Source organism: Anarhichas minor, unplaced genomic scaffold (assembly GCF_050575085.1).
Source record: "Anarhichas minor isolate MPS153535 unplaced genomic scaffold, ASM5057508v1 ptg000027l, whole genome shotgun sequence".
Classification (NCBI taxonomy): domain Eukaryota; kingdom Metazoa; phylum Chordata; class Actinopteri; order Perciformes; family Anarhichadidae; genus Anarhichas; species Anarhichas minor.
This window is the reverse complement of record NW_027466473.1, coordinates 7355496-7381397: the sequence shown is the minus strand read 5'-3', so window position 1 is coordinate 7381397 and position 25902 is coordinate 7355496. Positions and strand designations below refer to the sequence as shown.

Here is a 25902-nt window from a genome sequence, read left to right as displayed (position 1 = left end):
GTAGCTATGAATGGTCCTGGACCTGAGCCGGCCTACATCAAAGACGGCACTAAATTAAGACAAAGCTAACTCTTAACCACCGTGGTCTTTGATATTTTAGTTCTTATTTGTGAAAGAAAGATTTGCTCACCTAGAAGAAGACTATAAAGAAATGTTATTGTGCCCTCACACACATGCACAGATTTCACTAAATTACAACTGACTGCTGTGATGCAGTGTGTGAGCTTTATGATGGGGTGGACATTTCATTAGAAACTTTACCCCTCTCTCCTTTTCTGCCGCCATTAAGAAATCGGGTGATGTAATTGTCACTCTAATACTTTACATGATGCCACTCAGCAGCTCAGCTAGAGCAGTTGGAGGTTAATTGCATCTTTCAGGGACATCCGAGTAAGGGAGACGCTTCCCTCGGTCTCTCTTTCTCCAATCTTCGATCCAACATCAGCTTTATTTTAGATTGTTCAAAATGGTTGTCAAATACATTTAAGAGTCTGTTTCTGGTGTCTTGTCAGAGTCATGCCTTTTGTTGGCTCTGTCTGACAATGTGGGCACTTGATGATGAAAAAAATTGAAATAATAAGCATTCTTCAGCCGCTGTGTTGGTCTTGGAAGCAGGTTGTTTAACTGCGGTGCTATATTTTATCTACTAGAGACACGCTGATACACTGTCAGCGCCGGTGGCCAATATCAGCTTTAGAAAACAATATTGTTTTTTCGGTCAAATAATGTTTTCATAGCCAACAGTGGAATTTATGTTTTTTATGATCTTTATTTCTGGGACTATGTCCAAGTAAAATAGAGATCCTCTAACTATCTGACGCTGTATCCTAGTAGCTGTTTCTTCCTCTTCAGGATCCTTCTGTCTGTGCTGACTCCTGGCATCTGGACCGGTGTCATTTCTGTGTGCACGTTAAGCAGCTGTGGTGATGTCATGGTTAAAGAGGTGGGCGATCTAAAGATGAGTGAGTTCATGTGCTCCATCTGGGTTTTATTCACTGAGAGCGCAAGAGGAAAACAGAATATGAAGGAACAGCAAATGGAAGGTTGGACTACAGTCCCACTCATCCTCATGGGAATGGATCTTAATCACATCGGACTCCGCTCTCTCTCCAACAAGGACCTATTGTCTCTCTCTTTATTGCCATCTACAATGAGAATATGACAAGTGGCCATGAAATAGCTGTGAGGTGTGTCATTGTTTTTCTGCCTCCAGTAGTGCTTACTGGTAAATAGTAATTTATAACACCCAGTGCTGATCTAGTTTTAACATCTTCCACGTGACGGTACATCATTTCGGAGTGCGTGTTGTCCTCATTCTGTCAGTCATGGCTTCATCCTCTGTGAAGTGCACAGAAAAGTGTAGATTTTGAATGTTAACACTGGATCTTTGTCAGGTGCAGCTCTGTCCAGCAGCAAATTCATCTCACTGATGGGGATGAAGTGCTGCATTCGTTAATGTGAATCTTACATGACGGCAGTTCATTTTACGGAGTGGCTTTTGACCCAAGTGCCTAATCTCACTGACATTCAGAAGCGACAGACCTGAGTGTTGTTCTGCCACTCTTCAGTTTTACAGTCCCTGGTTTTCTTTAAAATCTCAACCTCGATTGTTTACTCAACAATTATCATTAGCAAGCCCACCTAACTCTTTCAACCACAGCTGCACACTCTGGGAATGTTAAACGGCTTTGTACCCCAGTATTTGTGCCAGTGTTGGCAGCTCCGGCCACAGTTGCTAGTTTATTCAATAAGGGGGGTAGTCAGTGCAAAGTGCCCATCACTGGCAGAGTGCTTAAAGAACCCACAGGGATATAGGATTTCCATCCCAAACTAGGCCATTTGTTTGTGGATTTTGTATGTGTGTGTGTGTGTGTGTGTGTGTGTGTGTGTGTGTGTGCGTGCTGTAAATGTGTGCATGTGCTGCTCAGGGTGATGCGTTGTCTATCTCAGCACACAGGCTGTCTGTCTAGCCTCTATGGGCTTGATGATGATGATGATGATGTATGCATGTGAGAGGCACAGGGCTGTCTTTGTCAGAGCGCTGCTTAAACTGATTTGTGCCTGAACGCTCCACGTGCACAGGGACCTTTGTCATCCTCTGAAACAAGCGACCCCCTTGTGTCTGCATCGCCGTTTGCTGATGATCAGGAAAATAAACAATAAAATGTTAACAGGCGGCACCCTGCTCACGCTGGACATCAGTAAATACTCTTCATATCTGAGAGAGGCCTGGAAAAAGGCTCGCGCCAGCGACGCACGCTGATGCCTTTTGAAATGCCACAGTTGAGCTCTGCTGCAGCGATGAATGACAACAGACAGACAGTGCCAGGCAGATGCTCTGTTGTCCAAGCGGAGAACAATATGTGAATAGGGCACAGTGACCAGCGACATAAAACTGCTGAATAATACAATCTCAATGTGACACACTGTCCATTCAACTCATTCAAAAGTGTCCACCGTCCTGTCAATGCTTGTATTATTTTTGTAAAGTTTGCAGATATTGTTAATTTAACCAGAGATTACACTTTTCTACTGCTCATTGGTGAATGTAGGTTATGGTTATTATTTTAACTTTAAAGGGATATATTGACAGTATCATATTTGGGCATTTTCTCTCATATTTACATTTCTAAATCAGACAGCTCCATCAACTGCTTTGTGGATGGTCTACGGCAAATACTGATTTGATCTCATCGGTACTTGGACACTGTCTCACTATGTACCTCTGTTTTGATCTGTGTTGCAGGTGCACAAGCAGCCAAGAAGTCTGGTATCCCAGCTCCTAGAGAGATTCCTTCTTCCATAGCAAGAGACCGCATCTCTGTGAGGGACCAGCTTCGGAGCTCCACCACAAAGAGGATGGTGTCTAGTGCCAGCACTTCCAGCCTCTCCACCCTGACAAAGCCGACACGCAGTTCAACCAAGTCCCGTGGAGATGCAGAGGTCCAGGAAAAGGGCCTTCTGGAGTGCCAGGTGAAAGACCTGCTGGCTGAGGCCAAGGCCAAAGACTTAGAGATCAGCAATCTCAGGATGGAGTTGCAGTGTTGCAAAGGTAAAGCCTCCACTGCTTCCTCACCCAACTCTGTCTCATGGGAAGAGCCTGCTGCAGATCAAGAGCAGGGACAGGTGGCGGAGGCCTTTGTGCTGGTTGGGGAGCTGCGGGAGAAGAACGGGAAGTTTCAGAGAGAGCTGGCAGCTCTTAGGGAGGAGAACCAGGCACTGAAGGAAAAGCTGCTTTGCTTGGATGCCTCTCCTCTCTCTAGTACAGACTCTAGCACCCATTCCAAGCCTTTGGTGAATGGCCTGTCCTCAGACTCCAACTCTGCAACTCCGCAACTGGACAGTCTCCCCTGTGCTGCCAGTACTCTCAAAACCTCTGTCTCTTCCAGTTCTGACATCGCCAAGGACTGCCCATCGCCCGACTCCTCGGAGTTTGAGAAGATCCCGTCTCGTTCAGAATCGGCGAGCAGCGGTGTCAGTGGGGCAGGAGGGCAGGACGTGGCGGTGCGGAGCCTCACAGAACAGATTCACAAGATGGAGGAGAGCCACCACAGCACGGCTGAGGAGCTGCAGGCAACTCTGCAGGAGCTGGCCGACCAGCAGCAAGTGGTGCAGGAGCTGACGGCCGAGAACGAGCGTCTGGCCGAGGAGAAGCGCCTCCTGCAGACCTCACTTCAACAGCAGAGGGAGCGCCTGGAGATGCTGGCCCAGAAGAACGAGACGCTCGCTGGCCGACTTCAGGAGCAAGCCCAGGCTCATGCCCAGAGGGAGGAGGAGCTGGGTAGCCAAGGGCCTCGGCTGGCCGAGCTGGAGCAAAGGTATGCCGAGCTGGTCGAGAGCTCGCGCTTCGAACGGGAAAAGCTGGTGGACATCCAGCAGCAGCTGACGGGCAGCCTACGGGCTCTGGAGGGGGAGAACCAGGAGGCCCAGGGCCAGGCGCGCTGCCTCAGAGAGGAGATGGACAGGCTGCAGTCCCAGCTGGACAGGGAGCTAGAGGCCGGAGGTCAGGCAGCACAGGCCGCGGAGGAGCAGAGGGCGACAGCAGACAGTCTCCGACTGGAAAACAGTAGGCTGAAAGCGCAGGTGGACATTGAGAGGCAAAAAGTTGGTGAGTTGAAGGCCATGCAGAGTGCCAGTGATAGCACTGAGATGCAGGACTTGCTGAAAACAGCCCACGCTGAGAGAGACAGGCTGGAGGTGGAGCTGACAGAGCTGAGGCAGGAGCTGCTACAGGCCCAGGCCGAGGCTGAGCATGTGCAATCCACAATGTCCAAGGTAGGAGGGATGCAAGGTCACATTACTATATAACATACAGTATATACACCAGAAAGGAAATACTGAACGGTGGAGAATTACTCACAGAATTCAGTCAGAACGTAACAAAATAAATTTGTATTTATCACTGAATATAACAGAATATAACAGTTTGTTTTTGAGACAAATGTTGTCGACAAAGATTCAAATGAATCTATTTAAAACTGGACAAGTCTCTGGTGGTTAGAGAATGTCTCTTCACAGTTCAAACTGTTTCCACTGGGTTGCTTCCTTTGTGTTGTACTAAGTGGTGGGTGTAAAAACCGGGCCTTGAATTATACTGTATGTGACTCACTGTTCACAAAACGTTTTGTTACGCTAGTAAGCTCATTCGTTTTCTTGTGTTTGACAAAACGTCCAGGAATTCCCAAAAGAACAATCTCTCCATATTTACTGTAACATTTGAAAAAGCGAAGCAGCAGTTCACTCGTTTAGAAACAGATTCTGTTCTTGCAAAGCAGTTATTTTCAGGAATAGATTTGGAAGAGACCAGAATGCGACTAGTACTTGCTAATGGTTAAAAAGAAAATGAAAGTCAAATGGGCGACCATAACATTTTTTTATCATTTTTGGCGCAGTCGCCACTTTTTGAATATGAACACGAGGACACACATTTTCCACAATGATTCAAACACGACCATTTAACAGGCTTTGCAGCTGGTATTAGGTCCTTTTCATCACTTCACCACCACAGCACATGAACTCATGTTCGCTCAAATAGTTTTCATATGATTCACCATAGACACCAGAACGGCTGAGGCTGTGTAAGTTCGGGGTCATGTCGGGGGTTGTTGATTCCAAATTTGGGCGTGTCACCATCGCCTTAGGGGTGTCGTCATTGTTGGACTGCGACTGCCGTGCCAACAGTAGGGTGGTCCACCAATGTGTGACCCTCTTGAGTCACGCTGCTGTTCTCTGCCACATGGGTGTGAGGGTGAGGCCGCTCCATGACTTCACTCACGGACACCCTAATCTATCAGAGCCACGTGGTGTGAGGGAGAGGGTCCTGCATAACTACATCTATTACTTATTTTAGTACACTATGCTCAGAGATCTGCTTTCTGGATGAGAGCAATCATCGTGGTACACTGACTTCAGCTTGTATGTAATTCAAGAGTTGAAGCAATGAACACATTGATGCAGTCAGATCTCATCCAGACTGAACCCTTGTTTCCGTGAGTCACTGTCCCCTTGCTTGTTGGTATATTACTGTGGCCAAACGGTCATTGTCAGACATAGTTAAGCTCATGTGTAAACAGCACCGTGTGGACTCCAGCATGACTGCTGTAACCATTTATTACCATTCACAACCCAGTCCAATGTTTACATTTACCCTTATTTCTATGCGACTTTTATCATATTTGGAAAAACTGCTTAAATAAAGTGACAGATGTGGAAGCTGCGCTAACCATGCAATGTGTACTAATGTGCACTAGTCGCACTGGGAAGGATGCAATGCATGAGGGCTAATTAGACTCTTTATGGTTACTTGTACCTTTTACTTTGTACTGCTTGATCTTTAAAAATTTGTTTTCATCAGATCAAGGAAGCTTTGAGATGCAAGTGAGAAATAAAAAGTCCTGTGATCCATTTTCTAAGTCAGATCTACGTTTTGCCAGGATCAGAACTAACGGGAGAGAAAACCGTTTAGATCAGACTTAGATAATGGATCACAGGGCTTCCATATAAAACAGGACTATACCATGACATATTAAAGCCTGCTTTAATTACATTTTGTTCAGTGGTTCCCTCACACATACTGCTTGTCTTTTTCATCCAGCCACCCAAAAGTCCTGATACAGCATCTTTTATCTAATCATTTGAAAGATGTAAAAAAGCAGCATCAAGATATGGAAATGGAATCACTGCATCACAAGGATGTCTGGGAGATATCATAAATTATCCTTTATTGAGCCAAATGTGACTTAAGTGCTTCCATCTAATTAGCACAGTGACAGTAATTGCTTCCACATGAAACACTGCCTCTTTCTTTGAATCCATTTCTGGACTGAACCCATCATAATCTCACAAATGCACACACACGTACACAGGTGGAGGCCAAATGCCAGCAGGTTCAGGAGCGGGCCGAGATGAGGGAGCAGGATCTCGGTAGCCGGATGACTTCGCTGGAGGAGGTCGGGATCCATGCCGAGAACCAGGTGAAGGAACTGAAGGAGACCATCTTTGAGTTGGAGGACCAGGTGGAGCAGCAGAGGGCTGTCAACTGCCACACCAACCAAGCCGTCCTGGACATGGAGAGTAAGTCCTTCTCTCTGTGGAGTGTTTTAACCTGCAGTGGTTTCCAATTTTGAGCTTGTCCTCATTTGTGCAAATTAGGTGGACAAAATATGAGAAACGCCTCACAAATGACCATAGTTGAGATGATACCTCTTTAAACAGTTCCAACAAAACCTGAATATCATAACCTTCATGGAGGTAGGGTTTATTCCAGGGCTGTTGTATTAGATTGCATTAATTTCGGCCATGTGCCTTATAACTAACCGTACTAACGGGCAACTGGGTAAGAATCGGCACAAAAGGAGGGCATACTGTAACACAGCTGTCTCTGACTCGCTAGTGGTGCAGTTGGCAAATATTGAATTCTAGCAGATGATATAGGTCTGAATATATATATAAATTAATATTATTACAGTGATGAGAATCATTTCTAGAGAGATCTGATACTGTCCAGATGTAACTATTACTTTAATAGGAGCGTTTTTTGCTGAAGCTCGGCTGATTGTTTGTGAATGCTGTGTTTGATCACCGTGATTCTACAGTACGTTACACCTGCGCTTCTCAAACACCTTGAATCATTTATCATTGCAGATCTCGTCAAAAAGCTGGAGGAGCAGAAAGCTGAAGCAGACCGACAGCTGAAAGTCTTGAGTAGACGGATTAAGGTAAGGAAGCTGTGAGTGATACTCAAAAGATACCTTTAGGTGGAGTATTGTACCACTTTGAAGGCCTGGATGATGTTCTAGTGCTCAGTTTGTTCTTGTCTTTTTGCCAAAATGTTTGCCCTTGGAGGAGTCTGTCCACCGAGTATTATTCCAGTAGCATCCAGGTGGGCTGTTCAGACAGGCAGCGATGTATTTTTCATGAACATCACCTTTGTTTTCTGTTTGTTTTTCTTTAAAATAAACATTATGAAGGGCACCAGACACCACTTTCCTGGGTTTCACTGTCACCTCCTTTATAATCGTTACAGTCCTCTCCTTTCTCTCATGTATCTGCCTGATGATGGACACACAAGTCTTACTTGAGAATGAAAAAACATATAGCTTGAAATCTTAACTAAAAACAAAACTACAAGGTACTGATTTTTGCCTCTAAATGTTGAATATCGGCCTACATGTCTTTTATTTCATGGTGATGGATCTCTCCTGTTCTTTTTCTGAGATTTCTGAACTTTGGTCTGTGTGTTCTTTTTTCACTTTCACCCGTCTATGTTACAAAGAGTAGACGCTGCTGAAACAGTCACTGACAGTCTTTATTCTAAAAGTTCATATAGGTTTTCCAGCCTAAACTATAAATGTCAGTGTCTTCAGTAAGTACCCGAGAAATTACATTGTTTGTGTTTTACTTGTTTATCAGAGTTAATTTATCAGCCGTTAGACTTTATTTTAGGAGCACTCGATGCTGACGTCCAACTCAATCCAAAGGGTCCACAAACAGTTCCTCCGTCTGTACTAATTTGCATGTGTCGATACTTGCATCTTCCTGTATTGTACACTGCGTATCCATATGTTTGTGTCTCCAGGAGGAAAAAGACGAGTGGCGTCGGTTCCAGGCGGACCTCCAGACGGCAGTGGTGGTGGCAAACGACATCAAGGTGGAGGCTCAGCAGGAGCTGCGTACACTCAGGAGGCAGCTGCAGGAGGAACAGGGTCGCAGTGCAAAGCTTTCTACAGACCTTGAAGTCCTGCAGGGTGTCAGGTACCAACTCCACCATACTCCTCCTTCTTTTTTTTAAAGTTCCTCCCACTCCACCAATCGCCCACCTCCCGGCTCCCCTGTTTAGCATCGGGCTGCAGTTCCTTTCTCTCTGAACACAATGTGGACATGAGATACCTGCCAGAGTCTTGCCATATCCCCCTCCACTGTTTTAAACATGTGATACAAACAGCAATATATTATAATTTTAACTCTAAAGAATCTCTTGCTTAAGAGGTTTCCAAAATTCTTATTTGTTGTCAAAGCAGGATCAAATGTTCACCTGGATGTATTCAGTGTGTAGCCATTATTGAGTTCATGTCTTGGTATTTCACAAGATTAAATCCTCGGGGGTTTCAGAGTTTAGGTTTCTGGGATTTGGCAGACTCTGTTGGTAAATTAGCAGTCTCCTGCGGTATTTCCCTCTGTGTATTCTACTCCTTTAAGCTGCTGCCCTCTCTGTCTCCCTCTTCCACACTGAGCATTGCCCTATATAGTAACATTCAAACCTCACACTTACAAAAACTACAGAATATTTATTAGTGGAAATTATTATTATTACACGAGAAGGCAGAGAAGTGCTACTATACGCATAGATGCTGCTTTGAAGTCTTTCACAATTCAACACAGGAGCCAGTGCAACTCTGTCAATATTTCACGCCGATGTATCATGCTATTTAAGATTTGATGTAGTGTTGTCGCACTGTGGCCATGCAGTTATGTGATTGATGTACTCACAGAGAGCGTTGCATTGGTTTGTGTGTGGGTATACTGTATATATATATATATATATATATATATATATAAGTGTTTTTGAGCGTGCAAATGCCATGGTGTTCATGACAGTGTTGTCCCCTTTCATTATCATGCCAGCTCAAATACTTCCTGTGGCAAAGTCTGTTTAGATTTGCTACTGTAGAGCTCTCTGTTTGTTTGTTTGGTATAGTGCTTAAAGCAAGCAAACCATCTCTAAATGATTCTACTTGAAACCTATTCAGTCGTACTATATACACCTCACAAACCTCATGAGAGCAGTTTTAGTGTATAAGAAATATTTGGTTTAAAACCAAATATGACTTGTTCAAATGTCATGCAGTCCTTGTGAATTTAGTATATGACTTTACTAGTTTGGGACCATGGCTAAAACAGCGAACTTTCCCCGAGATTAGCCGTTACGCTGCGTCCGCTCCCCACCTCCAGCAGCTCCCTGTGATGACCCTGTCAAAGATGCCCCTCTGACAAGCCTCCCTATGTAAAGTCCAGGTGAGTTCCTTGTCAGCCCTTTCTGTCAGCCAGCCTGCATCCCCCCTCCTCTGTGTGCTGCTGCTGCTCACTGACCTTCCTATCTGTGTTTGGCTTCATGTCGCTGCTACAGCCCCGTCTGACTCTGTCCGTCTTTCTGTATGCTGGCCGATTGCACCTTCAGGACTATCTTAGCTTTCTGGTTTGCTTCGCCTCGTTCTTTAAACCTGCCGTTCAAGTAGATGTATCTGGTGCCACCTGCTGTTCTTTGAATGAATAACTCTCCTATGTTTTTGGTGAGATAGCAGGATGGGCTGCACGGCATGACTGGATTAAACTCATGCTCAAGTGCTCAGATACATTTGCATAGCGTCTTCCTCACCGAGTGAGTTAGTAGGACTGTACATTACGAGTGACCTTATTGATTCTATGATGTATGCATGGAACGGAGTTTTTAAAAAAGTCCAAAAGTGCCCAGAGGTCTGCTTTTCATAATAGCAATGTTCAGAAGAAATGTAAGATCTCCAGATTTGCTGCACATGTACATTGCATATATACAGTCATGTTTAAATACAGTATAAAGTAGTTTATCTTCCTTCTTCTTGTCTTTTCAGAATAAGCACCGGAGCCACTTTTGATACCAAGACGGCAGTAGAAGGGCACTAGAGAAGTGCCCTCCACCGCGTGAAGACAGTGTTATTGTTGTTGCACTTATTTGCTTTCTGTGTCATTCAAAATGTAATGTGGTGAACCAGTCTCATTGAACGCCACAGTGACCAGTGTAGACGCAGTACACAAAGAGTCTCGTGATACCAAGTCTGGCTTCAATTTCTTTACATGTCTTATGGAACCTTTTCAATTATAATTCTGTATTTTTTCGTTCTCAATGAATGTATTCTTTGTTTTGTAAATTCCTTGACCCTTGTTAACGAAACGGAAGACTCGTTTTCATACTGTGCAAAGCTGATTTGTGCCTTTTTTAGAAAGTCGAGATAGTACAGGAGAGGGTAATAATCTGTTACATGAAGCCCCGGAACACAGTCAGACTTAAGAACGTAACATCAAGAGAATCGACATTTCAAGGCAAGAGCAATGCAGCAGAATTGAGTCCAGTTGATATTAAACAGTTGGCTCATGGTTTTTATACTATTTCTCTATCCGTCAAATTACTTTCACTTTGACGTCTGTCTGCTTACTTTAAAACGTGACATTTACGATCTGTTGGAAAAAAAAAAAAAACACAACTTCACTGTAGTTTTAAGATAGAAGTTTGGTCTCTGCTCCTGAAATGAAACTGAATGCAGTATCATTAATTAGCCAATAGATGGCACTATGGAACACACAATTTCCATACCGGTGTCCTCAATGTGGACATACTGGTGTCATTTGCTCTGTTACTGTTTGTATGTGCATTTTTGATGATTGCTATGTTCCTTTTTTTTTTTTAAAGATAGAATAACCAGGATGAGTCTAATGTCAGCCATGTTGGCAGATCCAGAATACTGCCAAAATTAGATTTTAAGAACTGCCACAAACACAAACAGCCATAACCTCAGAGTCAAGTTTCACTCTCCTCACACATACCAAAAGGTTAAAGGTCCACTTTGACACAACCAACAAGAATACTGTGCTACAGATGAGTTGAACTCATTTTTTACTCTTCCTCTTTTCAGCAACATTACTAACAAGTTAACGTAGAATGAAACACGTAGACTTTTTAACTGAACCTCAAAAGGACACTCAAGGCTTTGCTACTTGTTGATCGATGTTGAATCACTATGTTAAACATATTGAGAGATTTCTTCAGCATCGTTTTGATCCTCGTAGTGTGATGCTGCTCACTTTAAAAGATGCATCACTTATCACATGGTTGATATATTTCACCTTTGAGCCAAACCCATACACTCTATCCTGTGTTGTAGTGTAAAGGCAGATTGCAGGATCTCAGGTTCCATTTAGAGAAGATCAATTTGTGCAAATGTTATTAAAAGCCATACTGTTCTACCAGATGATAAGGTACCGGTGCTCAAAATGTTAACATTTGGATATGCTCAAAAATACCATCGAGAAAAAAAACAAGATGGTAATTGTGTAATAGATCATTTTCTGTCTCTGGTAAAGCCATTTACTAAACAATACAGTGACTGTGTTGTTAATTTATTGTGCAAAGAAAGACTGGTTCTATGTCTGTGAAGGAATACATAAAAGTGTACCGTATACATCTGCTCGACTGTTGCTCATTAGGCGAATGAATAAATGACATTACTCCAGTCCAACTGTGGTTGTGTCTCTTTCAGCCGACACTCTTTGGAGGTGAGTTTAGTGCAATGTTTAAGAAACAAATTCCTCACTGATAAAGATAGTCCAAATCCCCTCACGCTGCAGCCTGGAGTCCAATGTCCAACGGGGGCCAATAGATACAAAGTGCCTCGATTTTGCGTTCCAAGTTTAAATCTGCAGTTGATCATTGGTTATTGACGGTTCTTCAGTTCAAACTTTGTTCACATGATCTTGTCAATACACTGAGTAAACATCTCATTGTAGAACGTTCATTCGTACTAATCGGCAGATAATCTCGTGAAGTAAGGGGTTTTGAGTCTCATCTCCAGTTTACAAAGACGCACGCTGTCTCTTTTAGATCCTCCTCTCCACAGGTGTATGTATTGTATGTCTCTACGCAGCAACCCTGTTCATTTTGTCTGTTAGGTCCCAAGGTGACGAGGTGAGGATGTCCGACTCCGATATCAACCGTCACTGGTGCGGCATCTCCGTGATCCCGACCACACCCTCCGACGCCAGTGGAGATGCAGACTCAGAGCCCGAAGCTACTGTCAAATCCCTCATTAAGTCCTTTGATACTGTTGGACAGAGTGAGCACCGAGCACTTTGACACACACACACACACACACACACACGCAGGGAATCCCAAAACAGCAGTGTAACTGTAGAGGAGAACAGCTGGTGAGATCTCCAGTGTGGATTTCTGTCATTTCTCTACGAAGCCATGTGTAGTTCATTGTTTTGGAGTCTGTGTGGCTCGGGCTGACATATAGGACAGTGTCAACAAAAACTGAGCATTATAGGCCTCATAAAGGTAGAAGAGTTGTATTGGATTGCATTAGGCTAATAAAGTGGACACTGCATATACTCAAATAATAAATAATAAGTAAACAAGGCTAAGAATCTGACCAACAAAATGAATGTCGACTGTGTGTTGTGGATACTATAAACAGATTTCAGTATGGAAAGAGTGTTTGAGGCCAAACATTTGGATGTTATTTTGCTCCTAATGTTAAATATTACACTTTTCTCCTTGCTTCTTTTTGCATTCTTTTGTTTTTATCTCAAGCTATACTAAACTTGAGTCATCACTTAAGTATGTTATCTGGTCTTTCAGATGGACCAGGCCACACGGTTCAAATGCCTTCCTCTCCAAGAACCCCGCTGAGTGGGATCCCTGTACGCACTGCTCCTGCTGCTGCCGTCTCCCCCGTCCAGGTACACACCAAGATATGTTTCCCGTTCACATGTAAAGAAAGTAACTTCCTACAAGTGATTCACTGTTTCACACTCTGATGTGATGAGATCTCTGTTCTGTTTTATATTCTTTTAGAGACACACGTACATAAAGCCACTATCAAAGACATTAGAAAAAAGAATCCACCATGGAGAATTCTCTCATCATCATGGTATGTAACACAAGTGTGGTTTTAGCTGGAAGTCATGGTGTTTAATTTACATGTTTATCCATATTTCATTCATGATTAGATTACCAATTCAGGGCCTCGCACGCACACTGCTTTAAAGTCAATGGCCAGCCAGCCAAAGTGCTACTATGAGTCAGTTCCTTTAGAAATGAGTCGGGCTGAAATGTTTACACAGACAGTTAAATCATGAGAGAAATAAAGATACGCCATCATCCGCCTTCCGTTGTTTTTGTGGGTAGTTTTATGATTTTATTCTCTGAAAGCAAATACTGTAAAGGTGGTGACTGAGCTCTTAAAATGCCTGCATCTACAGTCAACAAATGTTCCAGCTCTGGAAACATACAGTAACGTGTGCACACCCATATCTATAATGCATTACAAACATACTTATAATGCGTTATAATCTTCTTATAGCATTACATAATTATAGTTACACTCAAATATTCATAATGCTTGATAACAATATTCATAACACATTATCTCTTGACCTCTAAGGTCAAGTCTCAAAATACTTCATAAACTGACTAGTTTGTTACGAGGATCATAGTGTATTATGATTCCCGTGGTTGTAATACATTATAATCTTTTTGAAAATGCTGTGATTATAAGTTACTCTATGTGGTCAGTGGGTGCTTTAAGTAAAGTGAAAACATGTGCATGGGCATTATAGGAAGTGTTATTGTGTGTAGGGCACTATTTCAGTAAGAAAGTTTGCATCACTTCCCTGATCTTATTTCACTGCCTGCCTCGTCGCTTCACTCGGTGTGTCTTTGTGCCGACAGTGGCTACAGTCGAGACTTGTTCAGGCAAGACAGAGTTCCTCGGGCATTTTTTTATTTTGAAGAATAGGCTGAAAGCTGAAGGTGACGGGGTATTCCTACTTAGTGCCCCTGGACCATACTGTGACATTCTTTAGTAGACTTGACAAATCTCTGACCTTTTAGAATCAGTCCTACAGTAACATGTATGAATTAGCTTTCCATTTCCAGTTGTTCCATTTCTCTTCTCAAAACCTGCTCTTGAATGTTTATACTCACCCATACTTTTGTTGCAGTCCTACTTTACGAATATGTAATGTATTATAAAATATATTATGTTCCCTCTGTTTCTGACTACCGCAGAGGGGTGCGGGGAAGACCTGAAACCTAACAGCCTGATGAGGAAGAGCCCTTCTCTGGAGTCTGTGATCAAACCCCCCGCCTCCTTCGGCAGCCGCACAGCATCCTTCAGCTACAACCGAGGCAACAGCAAACTGAGGTGGGCTCACCCAAGTGATTTTGTCCGATTCGCCGTGCAGGTTTCATTGGAACTAGTGAGATAAACATCGGTTTATATATTTTACTTCTCTACATGCAACATGATTGTTGGTTGAAATACGCAGGAAATCAGACAGAAACCAGGTTTGTGCTCTCTGTGCATTTTAGTGAAACAGAAGTCCCCCCCTTCATTCCTTGAACAGGTTTTGGTGGTAATGTAACTATTACTTTGCAACATTGTTGGCTTTTTAAGTAACAACATATTGTACTACAATGCAATTTTAAATATTCAAGTCCCAGTTGAGAGACTATGGAGATGTACAGCTTGTATTGCCCACAGTTGCACACAGATGGCTTTACCACAGAAAATGGAGTCCGGCTTATCAGAAAGGGAAGAGAGACAAAAATATTCCATCTTCTGACCTCTGACATTCCAGGCATGTTCCCGTACAGACCGCTCCTCTCTGTGTACACACAAAAGCGACCAATTGTAGCACTCCATTCAGTTCGACCCGTGCTCAACTACCACTGCAGCCAATTGGATTTTAGCTCGTGTTTGAGTTTACATTTACATGTTGTCACGCTGAGACAAGCAGGAGTGAGAAGCAGTCAAAAACTTGATCATCACACAAGACGATACCCTCAACTTGTTGACATTAATAAACACTCCTGTCAGTGTTACTCTCTGTCCATCTGCAACTCTTCTTCATCTATCTATCTATCTATCAATCAAGCTGTCTAAATGCCCTCACATATTAACATCTTTGTGCTTTATTAATGTAAATGCGTGTCGCTGTATTGCAGGCCTTATCTCTCAAACAGCAGATCAGCAGCTGACATTTCCGTGTTTGTTATGGTTCCAGGCTGATGTCATGATATAGCTAATCTATCACTGCTGATGAACGTATACACGCACTCTCTGGCCCCTGTAAAATTGGTTCGGACAGGGCCTTGCTGCTTCTGGCCTTGCGGTGCCTTAAACAGAGAAATAATGAATTTAACAGCTGAGCTGCTGCGAGTTGTGAAATGTTTACCGTGCTCAGAGCGACGACCGTGTCTCGTGGTCTTCCCATGGCCTCAGGTCCAGCACAGACCCCCAGGGAGCAGACCCTGAAACCTCCAATAGTCGTTTGACCAATCTGTTGTATCACTTTGTAAGTTCTGTATCCTATGATAATGCAATGAGTATACTGTATATAAATATGTAAGCATGAGCACATGTAGATGGAATTAAGTGAGAAAACGAAACAAGCCCGTGCTAAAGCTTTACATCTCACACTTAAAGCCAAACTGAACACTGAGCTGTGTGTAGTTGGCTTCACTCCAAAGTAATCTTGAGCTCCTCTAGACTCGAACACAAATACACTGAACTGCAAAGACGCTTCAATCTTGTAATATCATATAACACGTGTGTGTGTGTGTGTGTGTGTGTGTGTGTGTGTGTGTGTGTGTGTGTGTGTGTGTGTGTGTGTGTGTGTGTGTGTGTGTGTGTGTGTGTGTGTGTGTGTGTGTGTGTGTGTGTGTGTGTGTGTGTGTGTGTGTGATTGCTGTTTGTGTTCCCCTGGTGACAGTGTGGAAAGAAAGGACCCCTTGGCTGCACTGGCGCGGGAGTACGGAGGATCTAAGAGAAACGCTCTACTGAAGTGGTGCCAGAAGAAAACAGAAGGCTATCCGGTAGGGATCACAGGCCAGAGACCTCTCTCAAATACCAGGCGGGCCTCATTCACTTTCACTCCCTGCTTTTCTCTGCTACGTTGTCCGGCAGCTTTATTGTAGTCTCGTCAGGTTTTCATTCAAAAGTGACATGACAGCTCCCACTCCCTCGCTCTGTATTGCGTGGATGCAGCTTTGGACTGTCTAAATGGCTTCGGGTTCTGTAGTTATTTCATTTTTTTTTTCAGCCATCACTGAGGTGTTAGAGTGTAGTCGCACATAAGTGTTTGGAGACCCGCCATTCACCCACCTGTCATCTCACTGGGGGGTATGAAGTCACTGTGGCACAGAGGTAATGGAAACAATGATGCAAAGCACTCAATGCTTCCATTACCTCTGTGCCACAGTGACGACACACTGGATTCATACAGGTGTGTATTTATATAGCCCTGCTTGCTTTTATGCATGCCCATTTGTTTATGCATTGTTATTGTGTCGCGTCTCCATCTGTGTTCCCCGTGTCCATGGAGCCGAGTGCTGACAATCACCTGGCTTAGCTGCTCCCCTAATACCCAGTTTAAGGAGCCCATTGAGCCCAGTGGGATTACAGATTTGTAATCATCATGTTTGTGTGCCACGTTGCCAGCTAGCGAATGCTAAAACTCTTACCGGCAGGCAGACGGGTCCCAACCTGCAAACCTTCGTTTAGAAGGAAAAGGAGTCATTTCAGCACTTTTAGCTTGTATATCTGTGGCTCGACCAAGTGTGGAAAAGCACGGGTGTCGATAACTGCTAAAAATAGACTCGGCTTAGCCGGTGATAAATGCTCTGCATAATAGGATGAGTTGTCAGATCAATAGTTCCTATTTCTCAAGCACAATGCTGCTCAGTGAACTTTGAGTCACCCTCCCTTCATCGGAGGTTGGATGTTTGACGGTCACACAGGGCAGTGTTGGTAAAACACACAACAGAAAATCGTCTGTGATGGAAATATCTGACCAGATGAGATAAAACTGCTGTTGAGCAACAGACAGTCTGATGATCTGCTGTCATAAGATGACGGACCTGTATACAGACTGCCGTGGCTCACATTGTTTAGATTTTTACAGTCCTTTGTCAATGACACTAGCTCGTAATGAAAGGTCACTGGTTCAGTAACCATTTCCACCACCAGCCTCATGCTTATTTACTTATGAACTTTCAAAGTGCTGCAGAGGAAAACTAACAACAAGCTTAATGATATTAGTAGACACGGTAACGTAAAGTAATTCAGCTCATTCACAACAAAGACAGAGGCAAATATTTTCAGTATGCAAATTCAAGTTGTTAAAAACATGTTTTTAAAAGAGATTAAAAAGGTTTAACAAAGTCATGCGGCCTGATGTTTTCAGGCATTTTAAGTTGCCCCGGGTCAGTGCTGGAAGAAGTACTCAGATCCTGTACTTAAGTAAAAGAAGTAATACTACAGTCTGCAAACACTACGTTATTAGCAATAGTCCTTTCTAAAGTAAGTACAGAACTACTGTCTGAAAATGTATCAAAAGTGTTACTAATGCAGACTGATATGTTGTGATGTATGCAGTATATATGGGGCTTACATTTGAGACGTTTGAACCAGAGAAGATTTGTCATTTTTGTTTGTTGACAGTTCATTTTCTGTTGATTGATCAGTCATTGCTAATATTGATTGACAGCGCTGCAGTTGTCAAGGTGGAGCTAATTTTAACTAGTACCAGGTAAAGTAGTAGCATTGAATTAAAAATACTTTAGTTAAGTACTCAAAGTGCTCACAATTGCACTTAAGTATAGTACTTAAGTAAATGTGCTGAGAAACGTTCCACTGCTGCTTAGATTCAAACGGACTCTTGTTAAACAGTAACACAAGTGGAATTGCAAATCTCAGTTCAGTTCAGGACAGGTGGGTCCAGCGACATGAAACCCTGAATGGAGCCTCATTTCCATTTAAGTATGGAATCTATGATCCCCTCTCACAAAGGGCTTAGCAACACAGTGTGATTATTTGCAAGTATCAGGAATGCAGTAAGACGATTTGGCAACTAGGAGAGTTTCAGTCTGTGGAATAATCAGTCCCCTCCTGGAGGAACTGCTCCGTGATTCGAGCTGTGATCATTCGTGTTTGTGCCGCGTGTCTGACCTGTAACTGACTTCATTCACAGACTATCAGGCAGTTAACCGTAAAGAAATGTCTATTTTTAGAACAAGCGTGACTGCACATTACTGCATTGCTTTAAGAGCAGTTAATCATGATGCATGTATATTTGCATATCTAATTATTTTCTAATGAATGAGTTCCCAGTGAACTTGTGTGGGTTTTTCACAAACCTGACATCTAAAGGGAATAAGAATCACAATCAGCTTTATTGGCCATGTATGCGTACGCATACAAGGAATTTGACGTACATACACAAGTTTACAAAGTTTTTATATCTGTCGATAGATGGATCTTCTTAACATTATGTAATACACTCAAGAATGTGTTCAGAATGCGAGGTACGGTACAGTATACGACTGTTCATCGGCATGAAGCACAAAGACCCTGCAACCCCAAATTCTGTACATAAATTTGAGTTTCCCAGCAGAGGTATAAGAGAGAGGCTGTTTTTGACCTCTTGGGATTTTTGCTTTTTATGGTGAAATTCCAGCACCTTCCACAGGGATTTCAGATTTCTATGATGCGTGGATATGCACTGTATGTTTGCGTGTGTCACATATAGTGCCTGTGCGTCTCTTACAGTAAATGGAGCCCAGCTGAGTCTGCACCAGAACAAGAGTGGCCACAGGCCCACGCTTGAGTCTGGCAAGCTTTCGGCAAAAGGTTACTGTCCGAGGACGTGTTGCGCTTCATATGTCTGGTGAAAGGTCACGCTGTTACAGCGTTATAAGGCCACCGTCCACATGGAAGCCACTAATTACAGGCCGAATGCCCAGAGACCGTCTGACTTGTCACCGTGATTTGTAGCTCCAGGACAGAGACGACGACGGTCGCCTGAAATACAGCGACATCCAGGTTGCCTTTGTCTTTCTTTCTCTCCGTCATGCTTGTGTTCTGCTCTGATAAAGGTCAGTGAGGTTAAGTTTTATCAATACACCCATATGCAATTTGCAGTTCCTCTCTTCTCTGCTTGAAGTAAGGTCAAAGAGGTAATAACTCAACACTAATTGGCTCTTAAGTTTTGAGTGACCCAGTTGTAATTTATGCTTGGCCTCTTCAGGCTACATAATTAATGGTCACTTGGAAGAGGCAGCTGTTTACTTTGATAACGAGCTCTTATATCGTGCTCATCTGCCAGCACGGAGCCAGAAATGCTGCTGTGTGAGACGGGGACAAAGCCGGCGGGGTCAGCCCTGGGCCAGTTGTTATTACAGTCCCATTGTTGGCGGACTTTTTGGTCAAACAGCAGCGTAATTAAAGTGAAACTGAAAACCGGAGCTATTGTAAGCACGCCGGGAGGTTATTTGATGTTTAGATGCAAATAGCTGCCGAGGGCACAATAAATCTGTGATTATAGCTGGACACAAAGCCTGGTGTCACACAAAGCCTGTTGACTGTGATCAATAAAGGGATGAGAGAGATGAGTGCTTGTACTCATCACAAGGAGAAGATTAAATTCGACCACCAGTGTAGGTTGTGATGGACTAAAGAAAACAAGAATGAAGCGTCTTCTTGTTGATCCATGTGAGGTAAGGTGTGGTTCTGCAAATGCATGCTTATCTGCCTCTTTAATGCAGTTAGGTGACATGGGGGAAAAAACACGAGGAAAGCAGCAACCATGGCCCAAGTGCCTTAAATCATGCATCCTGTTGAGCCATGTGTGTATATGTATGGATGTGTGTATGGACGTGTTGGTGCATAGTCTGCCATGTGGATCTTGTCCCTGGACGGACTGTGACAGCTTAACACGGTTAGGGAAAGAAAAACACACATAGGATGGATAGGACGGCTGTGCCATCGCCATGGAGAAGAGCCCATGAACCCCTGAGGCAGAATGCGGTGTTTGAAAGGGTGTGTTCACCCAACAGCTGCCTCCAAACCCCAGTAACGCGGAGGTCCTTAGAGCAGCTGACTACGTGACCTGTGTAAAACACTCACAACGCGGAGGACGTGTGAGTCCAGTTAAGCTCCGACACTACAAATGTCAGATTCTGGGAAGCACAGATCGATCGGTGAAGACCTTAAGCTCACTCTGATTGACTCTGCCCTGTGGGAGAGAAGCGGCCTCTGACAGGAAATTGGTATTCACGAGGGATTCTGTGCTCGTCAGCGCTGGAATGGACACAGACTTGAAACACAAGACCGCTTTTAAACAACTTCACTTACGCTGGTTTTTAAGGCAGTTTGTAAGATCTGGCTCAAATGAACACGTTGCTGTAACTGGATGCTTTGTGACTTCTATATGCGCATGACTTTTTCCTGCTCCAGCCTCCTACTGTATATTTATCAGGCTCTTTGATGTCTTAATTTAGGGACAGCTCTGGACAATTTTTAAACTTTTTTTTTTTCTCAATTAACCAAAGAAGCCAAACAAAAATAAATACGCTGTTTGTTCAAGATGGGAACAATGAGCAAAGGCTCTGAACATTAGGCTCATCTGGGCCTGACAGAGCACAGCTCATCCGGCCACGTCTGGGAAACTCACACGCGCGCGCACACACACACACACACACACACACACTCGCACACACACACACTCGCACAAAGCCATTGAAGGAATGAACCCCAATGGACCCCAAAGAACCCCAAAGCGAGAGTGGAATGGAGGTCAGACATCGAGGAGGGGAAGAGGTTTGGAGTTCAAAGAGTATCCATTAATGTATATTTGAACAATTTAGGATTAACAGTAATGGTGATGTAAGTGAGACCATCAGTGTAAAATAACAGAATACAGTTGCTATTAATAAATGTACTGTATTATTTTTTTATTATTCCTCAAATGATCAATAATCATGATAACTAAACAATATCGTGTTGAAATTTGAATAGAAACTTGAAGTTTGTCTGGCTTAAGTGCAAAAAAAAACAAAACATATTGAGTAACCCTGGACATCTGGCAAGTGGTTGTGCTAAATGGTTATGTCTGACAGTACAGAGGTCCAGGATGTGGACAGCGTAGCTCAGTAGAAGGACTAGAGGCGGTTGGATCACTTTGATATACTCGTGATCCACGATACTAAGTCTCGAAATTAGAATTGAGTTCAGGAATGAAAATAAATCAATGGTACAGCTATGATTATGTTTGGCTCAGAGGTCTCCTTTAGGTTATAATAATATAAATACATTTTATTATCACAGGTGAACATTTTCCGTCAGATGTAGATCTGTCACAGGGCATCAGTGCAGCTGATCTGTGCCCTCCCCACTCTTTATGCTGCCATGTGTGCAGAATGCATCCAGTAAATCCTCTGTGGAGACAGGCTGAGTCTATGGAGAGCAGCACTATCTAGCTGCAGCAGCGCTGTGACCTTCCCTGTTGCCCTGTCTTTTCCTCCATAGTCCCGCCTGCCCGGGCTTTCAGCCTGTCACTGCTCATGACTGTGATTCATTGCATGGTACATTAGGGCGTTCTCCCTTCGCTGTCTCACTCTTTGTTACTCCATTTCAAACTTTCTTATCTCGTTTGAGTTTTTTTTCTCCTCCTCTATTCTTTCTGTTCTTTCTTTTATTCACATTTCATCTTGTCTCCGTGTTGCCCGACTCCTTCGAGGTGAGCTGGAGAGATTCTGAGACAGGAAACACACTGAGACTAGCTCATCAGTCAGACGGCTCTCGGGCTCGATGTCTCCTGCTTTCTTTGGACTGATGTCTTTTTAACAAGCTGTGTGTGTCACAGATATCCTCCATCCCTCCCTGCTCACCGGCTGCATGTTGCGTTGTGCTTCGGTGTTTCTTTTTGACATTCTTGATCTGTAAGTGAGAGCTCAACATTGCGATAATGGCACGTTGACATCAGGGTGCCAAGTGTCATGGGAGCATGACAGCAGAAGGGCAGAGAGACACCAGTCCAGTAGCTCTACACGTGGCAGCAGAGTGCACACGCTGAACTCCCATTGCTGCACACACTGTTAAATTGCTGTCGGTGTTGCTTTCAGTGCACTTGGCTCGTGTCCAGCTCGTCTGTGAATTCCTTCTCCAAATGGTTTACAACAGAGCTCATGCTGTCCTTTGTCTTTAACGTCCTCTGCAGCTTGAGTCCCATGCAGGTCTGAAATGATTACTCGATTAATTGATTGATTGATTAGTTGATCGATAGAAAAATAACCGGCAATATTTTTGACCATCGATTCATTTTCTCTTCAAGATTAATAATTATCTGACAAAACAAGTTATTTGAAGACAGCATCTTTGGCTCTGGGAAAGTGGACACTCTTGTCTGACTCAAAATAATCGTTAGGCACAGCCCTATTCGCATGTTTTGTGAACGATATACAAAGTAAATATGACATTAAATCTACACAAACTTCCCACCACTTTTTCCACTTTTCCACGAGCAGTTTCTACAGTAGCTGCTTATATTTTTGCTGCATGCTTTTCGTGACATCGGCGAGTGTCTTCCTTGTGCACCATTAAAAGGCAGAGAATCAGTTCTGTAGCATGTTCCTCTTCTAGTCTGTTATGGTTTCGTCTACATTTTGTTACCTGATGAAACTTTCAAGGCTCATTTTCACTTGAAAAGCATCTACTGATGCTACCATAGAACGTATCTGCTTCCCACTTGGAGGTATACAGATCAACTTAACATTAACTCTTTTTTTTTTTCTCTCTGTCCAGTCATCCTCTGTACAATCCCCTGCTTCTCTCTCATATATTCTCTTTCTCTGATCCCTAAAAAGCCACGGCTCTGCCTTTTGTGCCGGGTGAGACGCTTCCTGTCGCTTGATGCTGTGTTTGCTTTTCTGAGCCGGCTCCCAGAGAGCTGTTGTTGTCCACTGCTGTTTTAGCATTCATGCCTCTCCCTCTCTTTCTACCCTGAACGAAGCCCAGCTCCCACACGCAACCCCTTTCCCCTTTCATCTCCCAACCTGAACTCCATCCTACCTGCCCTGGCCTGGATTGGAGAGATAGATAGATACTTTATTAATCCTGCAAGGGGATATTTGTTCGCTACAGCAGCATTATGATACAGATAAGCAATCACCTCAGATCACCCAGACACACACTCTTACACACACACATACAAACTGCACGTTGCAGCCCCTCTTATCAGCTTATTTGTCATTGTCTATCTTGGTCTCAAAGTCTCTGGGGTCTGATCAACCCCTATCACTCCCTCTGTGTGTGTGTGTGTTTGTGCGTCTGTGTGTGTATATGTCAGTCTGCACGATTAGCACACGCTCACAGTGCTCACAGTTGATGAGCCAGCTAAGCGAGAGACGGGGGGAGTTATGAGAAGAATGTGGGATGACATGACTGAACAGGTCTGCCCTCCAGACATAATAGAAAGGCATTGACTGATGGAGAGGAGGCTCCAGCATCCAAACACTCTCATTCTCAGCCTCTGTTATACCATGAAAGCATCAGATAACCAAAATGTTATCTGCAGAATAGAGATCGCTTTTGGCCTTGAAGTACAACATTGCTGTTAATTCCTACTGTAGTACATGCTAGTATCTGAGTGTTTTTTTAGTATATAATTATGGGAGTTTTCTTTCCCTTATGATAATCATAAGTTTGTGATTGATTGGGTGATTCTTGATCACACACAGATCGACTGCATTACATGAGAAATGATAGTAAACGTGAACAAAGCCTGAGCCCAGGCTCATGCATCCTATTTGGCTTCATTCAGATGAACCAGCTGCTCCCTCGTATGCCATTGTGACCACAAATGCTCTGTGACTTTCCCTGATGACTCAAGTTGGACAACAATGATTGGCTGCACTTTTCACAGGAATAACATTCGCTAGGAGCTCAGGGGATAGTCATTACTGCAGTGACTTAAAGCTGTGATTTCTACCAGAGTTCATATCAGGTAATGCATTACACTCCGCTGGCGTCACATTTACAGTTAGATTAGCGCTGGTCCTCAGGGCCGGCATTGAAGACCACTGGCTTAGAGCAACAGTAAACAACACATGCTGCATTTCCAATCTTTAGCATCTCACTATAGCCAATGCTTTGTGTACAGACACAAAGATATTTTATGCAGTGCAGTTTATTTCAAACAATAAATAAAAAAAATGTAATCTCATTTTAATAAGTCTTAAACAAGTTCACATTTAACCTTCTTGTTGTTTTCTGTCTTTCTGCTTTTTGCAGTATGGTAACAGTATGGCAGGGCTTCTTCTCTTATCTAGAAAGACACAACTCGGCTGGGGCTGTACCACACACATCTGCATGACCCTAGATATCAATGGAGAAGCAATTTAATGCCAACAGGGGTTTCAGTCTGCACACACCAGGCCACAGTCAGAAAATAGTGTAATGATATGTAATATATGACTTTTAGCAATGCAATGCTTTTTGGTCGGTCCAGTAATTGATCCAAACTCAAATATCTCAACAACTATTGAATAGTTTGTCATGATATTTTATACTGACATTCATTGTCCTCAGAGAATAATCTCTAACTTTTCCTTTAGCACCACCATGAAGTTCATATTTTTGTTTCTTTGTGAAATGTCTCAACAGCAATTGGATGGATTGCCATGGAATTTGGTACAAACATTCTTCTTCCCCAGAGGATGAAATGAAGAGTAATCTCTTTGGTGATCCATTGGCTTTCCAAATAGTGCCGTCAACAGGTCAAATCTTTTATTTTTTCAAAACCTGGTTGATGGCCAAACTCTGTAACTTCCTCTGGTTCAGTGTGTGGTTCGGTATGGGAGTTCTATGAAGCCTCACAGACACAGTCTCCCTGGCGGTGAGCCCCATTCCCAAAGCTCATGAGAGGGATAAATGAGAAGACACCAGAAATAACTTATCCTGCAATGCCAAACAATGGGTGGGTGTCTTTCCTCCAACCTCTCTACTCTTATCAGACCTTCAATATGGGCTGACGATGCTCTGTGAAAAGCACACACACACACACACACACACACACACACACACAAACACAACAGAGTGGACATGCTGCTATGCACGTTCCTCACACAGCGGAGAGATTAGAAAGAGCATCGGAGGCTGAAATGGGATCCAAGAAGAGGAACCTCCCAACATCCTCCAAAGGAAACACGACCCAGAACAGCGTACAATAGCATTCGATTTTAATTGCCATTGTGTTTCCTGTGGTTCTATGACTTAATGGCTTTTTTTTAATGGCCAGTTTATGTCATAAAGAGGCTATTTGCTCTCTTACAAAAATTATCGGCACTTTAAGCTCATTATGATTATGTGATATTGATTTTGACCTGTCCTCTTCTTTGCTGTCTACAGAATATTGATGTGACCAACTTCAGCAACAGTTGGAGTGACGGCTTGGCTTTCTGTGCCCTCTTGCACACATATCTGCCCGCCCACATCCCTTACCATGAACTCATCAGTCAAGATAAGGTAGAAAATTACAGGAAGATTGCACACACTCAAGTCCCATCTCGCATGTCATGAAAAAATCATAGTATATCTTTTCATAGTATAGTGTGTCATAAAAATGTCATGGAATACTATGTCATAATAAACCTTATAGTGTGTCCTAAAGAGATCATGGTATAGTATATCATAAGAAGTGCTAAAAGTAGTAAAGCCTAAAAAGTCATAGTTTACTATGTCCAAAATAGTCATTGTATAGTTTATATAAAGTCATGGTCTGGAATGTCAAAAGAAAGTCATAATAAAGTCA

At 43.2% G+C, this 25902-nt stretch overlaps 1 protein-coding gene across 4 annotated transcripts in view; it reads left to right on the top strand.

Annotated features, from left to right (window-relative positions):
* specc1 (sperm antigen with calponin homology and coiled-coil domains 1) overlaps positions 1-25902 on the top strand; it is a 67737-nt gene that overhangs the window by 33924 nt on the left and 7911 nt on the right. For 2 of the 4 annotated variants that reach the window (XM_076101532.1, XM_076101533.1), the window contains 10 exons: positions 2747-4275; positions 6366-6573; positions 7144-7217; positions 8078-8253; positions 12199-12362; positions 12890-12990; positions 13106-13181; positions 14321-14456; positions 16027-16129; positions 25500-25616. In XM_076101532.1, coding sequence (XP_075957647.1) covers positions 2747-4275; positions 6366-6573; positions 7144-7217; positions 8078-8253; positions 12199-12362; positions 12890-12990; positions 13106-13181; positions 14321-14456; positions 16027-16129; positions 25500-25616 — 2684 coding nt within the window. Of the gene's footprint in view, positions 1-2746; positions 4276-6365; positions 6574-7143; positions 7218-8077; positions 8254-10106; positions 11763-12198; positions 12363-12889; positions 12991-13105; positions 13182-14320; positions 14457-16026; positions 16130-25499; positions 25617-25902 lie in introns of those variants that run through there. The other 2 variants (XR_012956267.1, XM_076101534.1) reach the window with 2 other exon arrangements.